Genomic DNA, 9754 nt, shown 5'->3' on the forward strand with positions numbered 1-9754 from the left:
ATGGGTCTCAACATATGGCCTCCCGACATATTGGCTCCAGACAAATGAATAGTATGACCACTATTGGCATAAAAGTAACCATTTTGTCCTACATCCACTACCACTATAGCATCTTTTAAATGCACGAAGGAAATTGTTTTTCATGATCCAGCATCGATTCACAAACAAATCTAGCCCTTAACAGCTAAATTCCACCAATTCTAAAATTTTTGATAGTGTTTAATTTACAACAGTAAAGATCTGTTGCTTAAAAGCGAGCACATAAGTGTAAATATATGATATAAACGATTTTTACAAGATAACGACATTTTGTTATGATAACTTACAAGCATACAGCTGGTAGGAATGTAAAGCGTGGACCCCTCTCCCCACACACTGAGTTGGAACAGCCTATAACCGACTCATTTATGGAAGTCATTATATAGGTTACCCTTAAATTAAAACATACTATTTCTTATAATAGATAAACTATTATAAAAATAAGGCCTGCCAAAAAGAGATGCATACGTTGTATTACTTAAGAGTGTTGGATAAGCTAACTCTAAAGGATATTGATGAAGGGGTCCCACTGGCAGGTGTCATTATCAATGAGACCGTTTTGCATGGAGACTTAGTCTCTATGGAAACCGTATTGTCAGTAGTCCTTTTTTTTTCGGCAGCCTAAATGACGGGAGCCCTTTTGTCGGGAGTCTAAATGTCTCTGGCCCTTTTGACGGGGTCGATTTGACGGTGCTCTTATGTCGGGGCCGATTTGTCGGGGCCGTTTTGACGAATTATACGTGTAGGTCCTAAATATTTTATTAATACTTAATATTGTAAGTTATCTTGATAATATGTGTCACTTATGACACTGTATTGATTATTTAAAAACTATAGGCGTAGATCTACATAATACTAGATCAGTGTTTATTTTAGACTTCTCTCCGAAGAGGGTGGGGGTGGGGGAGGACGGGGCACGGGAAGGACGGACGAAGCACTATTTTCCGGGGGCGGGGGTAGAGAAGAGGGACCAGCAAGAGGGGCATTTATTTGTGACATTTGTGAGACACAAATTTAGTGTTTCATTATATATATATATATATATATATATATATATATATATATATATATATATATATATATATATATATAATATATATATATATATATACTGCTCTTTTCACTTCCTCTAAACCAATGGGTCAAAATTATTTACCGATATTTTCAACAGTCTTGTTTGCAGCGACATAATCAAAATTCTTTAGCCTAACTAAACAATCAAGGATAACATCTGATATATGAATCTAATGCAATTTAATGCAGTTTTTACAAAATAAATTAGTTTAAAATAAGATGTTTACTTGGTAGGGTAACTGATAATGAAATGATGTTTCAGATTTATATTTTGGTTTTTCTCCTTGTTATGCCTGTCATCCAGTGGCGTTTCTAGGTAGGGTGTAACCGGTGCTGCACCTCATGGTGTCACCCCCACCCCTAAATGGTGTCACCTGGTGCGGTCCGCACCCCCTGCCCCGCGACGCCTCTGCTGTCATTTGCCAGGCTTTGCTGCTAGTTGTTAAATGATTTTGTTTGGCATACAAGTTTTATTAAAATGGGTATTATTTAACTATAGTGCTACTGAAAAAACCCATTAAAAAGTCAACAATGAAATTTTATCTTTCATATTATTTTTATTATTGTATTTTTTTTTTCCAAATGCACATACATTATTTTCACAATTATCATAAGCAAGTGTAATGTCAAATTATACTAAAAAATAATATATTTTGCGTTGTGCAATAAAATATGTAAAACAACATTGTATTGGTTTTCTGTTATAAAACTTAATGTAATAAAACATTCACTGAGAAGATAGCTATAGAATACAATTATAACAAAAACATTTATCAATGTAGGCCCTATTTATTTTAAGCCATCATAGAAAACATTACATTCTTAGTCTTAAATGACCACACTCAAAAGTGTGTCAATAAGAGTAGCGGATTTAGACTTTGTGATAGACAATCTGTATATGAAAGTTTACTGTAAAAGTAAAACCATTAAAAAAATGTACAAGTAACAATTATAAGAAACACTTTTAATCAGCTATGATCAAATTCTAAAATGTCTTCTAAAATTTTTTAAAATGCATGAAATGGGACACATATAATATAATTCAGAAATTAAGCTAACAGTTGGCTACTAAATAAGTATGTTTTCCTTGCATTAAGACAACCTTAAAATCTACAGCAGACAAGCAGTAATGAGTAATGACTTGGTTGGCAGAATATTCATCTTCACTTCTTCATTAACATTCAAAACGTGAAAACGGTTGAGAATTATAATTAAGAAACCCCAAATAAATGCACTTAAATTTTTTTAAAAACACATCTAATAATTAGTTTCAATGCCCCATAAACTGAAACAGGTCTCTTAAACCTGTTCACAATACAAGCCTATACAATATCCTAACATGGATTGACCCAAATTAGCACTCATAAGATGATCCGCTCGTTTTACAGTTCTAACTGAAAGTTTTTTGTTGTACAGTTGCTGGGTCTCTAAGATAGCCTAGTGATATAAGAAGCAGACACCCATACAATTAAAACAAAAGCTCCAGAATTTTAATTGCTGCATTGATTTCTTCAGATAAAAATATGTATTTTTTTGTGAGATAAAATTAAAAAGTTGAATTAAAACTTCTGGAATGTAGGATTTAATTCCTGAGATTTTTATTAATCAATTCCCAAAGAATTCTCCCATCATTCCATGGCTCTAGTTTTTTAGTGTTATAATTGTTCCGCTTTTTGAAAAACTAAAGTCTGTATTCGGCAAGATAAACATGAATGATGAGTTATCATTCAATGAGTAAAATAACACAAAGACTAGTTTTGTATGAACATGTATAGTTTGATATAATAATGATGTTTTTGTTCTAGAATTTATAAAGTATTTTCTATAGGAAATTAGTAGTAGTTAATAAGTGCCCCCCCCCCCCCCCCCCCACTACACCCCACCTTATGTATGTTTTTTAAAATTTATTTTGATGGTTAGTTTAAAAACAAATTCTTTCAAACTTACCATCTTAAGAAACTTCTCAGAAATAAATTCAACCTGTCACAAAGTCCTGTACTAGCCATCACTAAAAGTAAAGATTTGTGCATCTTGTCCATTTACACATTTTTTGAAAAGTGTAAACCATTTTAAAAATGAATAAATTGAATGACAGACTTATAAAACTGTACTGATACAAAATTTAATTTCTATAGGCATTAATATAAATTTCACAAATATGACTGAGCAAATTCCCATAAAATACTAAATGACACAATGAGGCAACAGAATTACATTGACAATGGACATGTTTTTTTTCATACTGAACCATACATATTTATACCATTATAAAAATTGTAAATTATTTCGTGAGATAAAAACAGAACAAACCTCTCATAATGTAGATATTTTAAAAAAGAACATTTAATAAGACTGCGTTTTAAAACCATATAAAGCTACTTTTATTAAAAACTGATATTTTAAAATGTAAAGAAAGATAATTTTGTGTGTATTTGATTATATGCATATAATAAATCAATATATTTTAAACCGGAAGTCTGTTTATTAAAAATGGTGATGAAGATGCTTGACTAGTTGTTTTACTTGTATGGTAATTTTTGCTAAAACAGTTGAGTTGATCAATTAACAATAGTTCCATACATAATTATTTGAACATAATGCTTACAAGTTGTAAAAATTGTGTTCTTTTAATGTTTGTTCCAGCAAAATATCAAAAATGTAAAAGTAAAATACACTTGATTAAAAAGGCAGTAAAATCATGTCTCCATATTATTATAAAGAAAATCTTGGCAAAAATTATTTCAACCAATAGAGTTTTTGGTTAAAGTAATTCAGCAAATAAAAAAGGTTAAGATATTCTAACCAACGAAAATCTGGCTAAACTTAATTAACTTATTTTTTCCCCAAATAAATCAATACTATTTCAAATAGGTTGTAAATGCATTATGAATGCAAGGGATCTCGGGATAAAACTCAGGACAAATGAACTTAGTGATCTTTATACATTTTAAAACAAAATAATATGCCATGTTTAAAACAGGACTACTCAGGTTTTTATTTTAAGGTAATAAAAAATCATTAAATTAAAATAAAACTACTACTAAAATGCTTTTTCTGCTCTAGTAAAATAATTGTGAAATTGTAATAGTGAATTATTATCTGCTTGTATGATAATATAGATGAATCAAAGCAGGAAGTAGTTGTATTTTTAGAAAATATCAAAAGTAAAGGTCACTTTACATAAGGCATTATAATAAACAATATTCCCTGTTTGATTTAGGTTTTTTTTTGCTAACACTCATAGAGGTAAACAAAAAAATAACTTTATTTTAATATTATTAGTAGCTTTGTTTAATTTTTTTTGTTAGCTATATCAGCAAATAATAAAGGGAAAGCAAATATCAGTAGTAACACTAAGGTCCATGTTTTTTAACACCAGAACAGAAGAGTGATATTTAACATGTGTAGCATGGCTGCTTCTCTCCCCTTTAACTTTGTTTCATGATAACCTGGTAAAATACTAAATGCTTAATATTACTCAGACTAATGCCCACTTCCATCCCTCATATAACAACAGTACAAGTCCTTTCATTGCGTTTAAAAAGTAACAACATTGACTACTCTCACTTTATTGACCATAACTGCATATGATTATACTTTCAGTAATCTAAGACAGTTTAATATAATTGGACATGAAACATTTAAAGACAAAAAAAAAATCCTCATAGTATTTTTAGTTTTTGCAAAAACTTGATGCAAAAAAAATAAAAATGTATATAACCTAGAAGTATCTTTACTTAAGTAACTATTAATAATCTTTTTGTTTTCAACTTTCAGAATTAGAAGTCATTTCTATACCAATCATTGTCTCTTTGTCTGTAACAGGATGTTTGCCCATCTCTACGTCATGTGCGAGACGATCTTTTGTAATTTTATTTTCACAGTGGCGCTGGACCAGGGGCAAGAGATACAGCATACATCCACTGAGTGCTATCAGGATCCCCATCACAATAAAAGAAATATCATAACTTCCTGTCCAGTCACACAGCCAACCTGAAGAGAAAATTATTTTTTAATAAATACATACATAAAACTTCACTTACAATTGATTAAGAATAAGATATACAAAACTAATAGCTCATAACTTTGTAGATTGCAAGTCCTTAAATAAAATCTAAATTACTAATCACCGATGACGCTTGGGTTAGAATTAAAATTAAAATCTAATTTTTTTTTTGCTTTTAGTAATAAAGTGGGGAAAAAAAATCTGGAAAAAAGCAGGGTAGATAATTTCTATTTACCTGCAATAGGTGGGCCAATAAAAGTTGCTGCCCCTTGGAAAAGCAGCAAAAGACCAAATGAGTTGGTCAAGAAATCCAGGCCTAACAAGTCAACCAACACAACTGATGTCAGAGACACATACACACCTGGAAGATGAGTTTAAAAAATATGGTCCAAATTTTAAATCAAACAGCATTGAGTTATTACATTTCTGATTTTATGTTGTTAGTTGATTCAAAATTTATTAATAATGAAAACAGTATTTATAATAGTATGGTTTGAATAGAATTAATTTATAGATAGATTTTACATAATTTAAATTATATTGTGTACCAATTTTCAAGTAATTTAAGAATATTTTTGTTAAACTAACGTAAACACGAGACATAAAAATAACAAGTTGTCCTATCAGGTAGTATCATTAGTAGAAATCTATTGTACATGTACTATTGATCAGAGAGCTAGTCTCTTGCCTGTTGTTAGCACTGCTCTAACAGAATACCAACATCCTATAGTACTCACCAATAAAGACACCAAACACTGCTGCATAGGCCACTAGAAGCCCATAGGTACCACCCAGGACCGGGCTCAGGGCCGTAGCGGCGCCACAGATGGTCAAGGCCGTGTTGTAGAGGAACAGACGATTGACCCAAGGTCGGTCGGAAAGGAAACCAAAGATGACCCTGCCAGCTGTGTTAGCTATGCCAATCACAGACAACAACAGAGCGGCTTTATCTGCATCGATTCCAGCCAACTTTGCTCTGTGGAAAGCAAAAGTTTCTGGAGTTTCCTTAGAGCTTCTTATAAAGGTTGGCAAAAAATAATGGCTGACATGTTTTAAGGGATAACTTTGAATGAAAAAAGAACAACTGTGCATGCCAAAACAGACAATGAAATGGTAATCCGTTAAAGGAATAATGGTAATGTATTTATTTTTAAATTAAGTTTCAATATTTTAGTTGTTATGGTAATTTATTATTTAGTTATGAAACCTTTGCTCTTAGCTTTTGTTTTTGATTACTGTAACATAAATAAGCAGTAGTTTCAATATTTAAGCCTGCATATTTTCCATGTTGAATTAAATATTGCTATTTTAAAAAATAAATTCAGCTTTAACCTAAAATAACAGGTGAACTCTACTTCACTTCTCTCTTGGATAGTCAGGTTCAAAAAGGGAACTTCACTTTTAAAAATTTTTTGAACCTAAAGTAACACAAATTCAAAAGCCACACAGTAGCCTAAAGAGAACAATGTTAAAAAATTTAACTGTCCTCAATAAAGTAAAAGTGAATGGTTAAATGAGTATTTATTTTATTGAACACAGCTCACCTGTCAGGGAGAAAAATAAAAGGCATATTGAATCCTATGCTAGTGAAGAAGTTGGAGACAGCAAACATGAGAAAGACAGGGTTTTTCAACAAAGACAGTGACAACATGTCCTTCATTGTGCGTCTGAATTCACTGAGGACGGCAAAGCCCCCTTTTTCTTTGGAACTGTCCAGCTCAGTCTCTTGTTTCTCTGAGGTTGAGGTGACTGTGGTTTTGTAGACATCAGGGTGGGACCTGTACATGGGGATGTTCTGCAGGCTGCCACTGTAGAAGATGTCCTTGCGGCTGAGAGGCGCCAGGTGTGATGATGTGGATGATTCGCTAAGCCGTTTGGATCGTCGTTTGACTGCCGTACCTTCGCTGTCGTGTGACGGCAGCTGTCGGTTTAAGGCACTGTCGGAACAAGCCATGGCCGCAGGGTTGTCAGCGAAGTCACTGTTACCTGTGATGCACTGACTGACACTCAGGTAGACAATGTTATTCCCTTCTTTTGTCCCTCTGTTCTTGGAGACTCCGTTGACCTCGGTGTATATTTTTACTTTGGAAGAGTCTGTTGGTTGGGAAGTATTTAAAGAGCTTGTGACATCTGTTGATGTGGTCTCTGGCTGGCTCTCACTGTCACTGACTGGCTCGTCTTTTGTGTTGTTGGTTGAAATATTACGGGCTAAACTATTGTTCAGGGCGTTCTTGTTGGGTAAGCTTAACGAAAGAGAATGTTCTTTAGCTTGGTTTGTTTTTGTGTTATTTATAAACTTAGGCGTCCCACTTGGCAGGGCATTTTTCTTCTGCAAGTTGGCAATCAGCTGCAAGCCTTCATCAGCTGAGAGTTGTCCATCCTTCTCTTTAAATTCTCCGTCCCCAGCTTGTTGAGCTGTGCTAAAGTTTTTATCCACTATCAGCTCTATCTCCTCAACAGCCACACTGTTCTTGGTAGTGTCATTCAAACTATCTGAAATATCCGGAATTAACGCCTCGCTTTCACTCCCAGGTAAATTCTTCCCAGTTTCAGGGAACGGGGCCTCAAGCGGGCGGAATATGATTCCACAGGCTATAACATTGAGAATAATGCCACCAAGGATCAACATAGCCCCACTCCACTGGTACTCATGCACTAATATTTCTGTGACGGGGGCGAGGATGAAGGTTCCGAACCCTGACCCACACACTGCCAGGCCAGTGGCGAACGAGCGCCTCTTTTCAAAGTACTGGGCCACACACACAATAGCGGGCAGGTAGATCAGACCGAAGCCAACACCTGTGTAAGGATGAAGAAAATCACAGACTAGATTGATGCCAGTAACAAGAGAGAAATACCTTCAAACACTCCATTGTCTGGTTCTTAGGGATATAGGACATTTGATGGTTGGTGTATTAATGATTGGGTATTGAATGGTTGGTGTATTAGAGATTTGGAATTTAATGTTTGGTGTATTAATGATTGGGCATTTGATGGTTGGTGTATTGAGCATTGAATGGTTGGTGTATTAATGATTGAGCATTGAATGGTTGGAGTATTAATGATTGGGCATTGAATGGTTGGTGTATTAGTGATTGGACATTGAATGGTTGGTATATTAATGATTGGGCATTGAATGGTTGGTGTATTAATGATTGGGCATGAATGGTTGGTGCATTAATGATTGGACATTGAATGGTTAGTGTATTAATGATTGGGTATTGAATGGTTGGTGTATTAATGATTGGGCATTGAATGGTTGGTGTATTAATGATTGGGCATTGCATGGTTGGTGTATTAATGATTGGGCATTGAATGGTTGGTGTATTAATGATTGGGCATTGAATGGTTGGTGTATTAGTGATTGGGCATTGACTGGTTGGTGAATTAGTGATTGGGCACTGAATGGTTGGTGTATTAGTGATTGGGCATTGACTGGTTGGTGTATTAATGATTGGGCATTGAATGGTTGGTGTATTAATGATTGGGCATTGCATGGTTGGTGTATTAATGATTGGGCATGGATGGTTGGTGTAGTAATGATTGGGCATTGAATGGTTGGTGTATTAATGATTGGGCATGAATGGTTGGTGCATTAATGATTGGACATTGAATGGTTAGTGTATTAATGATTGGGTATTGAATGGTTGGTGTATTAATGATTGGGCATTGAATGGTTGGTGTATTAATGATTGGGCATTGCATGGTTGGTGTATTAATGATTGGGCATTGCATGGTTGGTGTATTAATGATTGGGCATGAATGGTTGGTGCATTAATGATTGGGCATTGAATGGTTGGTGTATTAATGATTGGGCATGAATGGTTGGTGCATTAATGATTGGACATTGAATGGTTAGTGTATTAATGATTGGGCATGGATGGTTGGTGTATTAATGATTGGACATTGAATGGTTAGTGTATTAATGATTGGGCATTGAATGGTTGGTGTATTAATGATTGGGCATTGAATGGTTGGTGTATTAACGATTGGGCATTGAATGGTTGGTGTATTAATGATTGGGCATTGAATGGTTGGTGTATTAATGATTGGGCATTGAATGGTTGGTGTATTAATGAATAAAGAATGTGACTCTTAGCTTCACTTATCTATAACAATGTCACACTTACTTTGTTAAATAGGTTTTTGAATAATAAATTGATAATAAAAAAATTAATAATTAATAAGGTTTACTTTGTAATTTCTAGTACAATGAATTATATCTATCATTAAATATATAAAGTAAGCTTTGTAATCATTTTGAAATTTATTTAAATTTAGACTTAGATCTAGATCTAGTTGTAGTAGCGTCTTCAAGCTAACTAAGACTATCTTAGTATTTTTTCTTTCGAAACTTTCACAAAATGTAATTAGCATAAATATATAAAAAAAAACATTGTTATAAAATACAAAAACAAAAACAACTAAATAAGTTCCAACTCTGAACTGAGAAACTAATTTCAAACTATTAAAAAATAATTTAGATAACAGATTTTTTGTGTGCATGTTATTTAAAAAAAACCTTTTTAAAAATTAATTTTTCAAATAGTTTCAACTTACTAGATCTATGTTGATAGTTAAGAATAAATGAATGCAAGATGTAAAACTAGAATCTAAAAGTAACGAAACAAAAGA

General features: G+C 33.5%; 1 protein-coding gene across 3 annotated transcripts in view; it reads right to left on the reverse strand.

Moving 5' to 3' along the window:
- Positions 1 to 2976: 2976 nt before the first annotated feature.
- Positions 2977 to 9754, reverse strand: part of LOC131955142 (monocarboxylate transporter 12-B) — a 59961-nt gene continuing 53183 nt past the window's right edge. For all 3 annotated transcript variants that reach the window (XM_059319130.1, XM_059319132.1, XM_059319131.1), the window contains exons 5-8: positions 6664 to 7918; positions 5857 to 6095; positions 5355 to 5480; positions 2977 to 5106 (exon numbers count right to left, since the gene is read on the reverse strand). In XM_059319130.1, the coding sequence (XP_059175113.1) occupies positions 4880 to 5106; positions 5355 to 5480; positions 5857 to 6095; positions 6664 to 7918 (1847 nt within the window). In that variant the 3' untranslated portion in view covers positions 2977 to 4879. The remainder of the gene's footprint in view (positions 5107 to 5354; positions 5481 to 5856; positions 6096 to 6663; positions 7919 to 9754) is intronic.

Source organism: Physella acuta, unplaced genomic scaffold (assembly GCF_028476545.2).
Source record: "Physella acuta isolate Inbredline_101_S28 unplaced genomic scaffold, ASM2847654v3 ptg001057l, whole genome shotgun sequence".
In the NCBI taxonomy this organism is placed as follows: Eukaryota; Metazoa; Mollusca; class Gastropoda; family Physidae; genus Physella; species Physella acuta.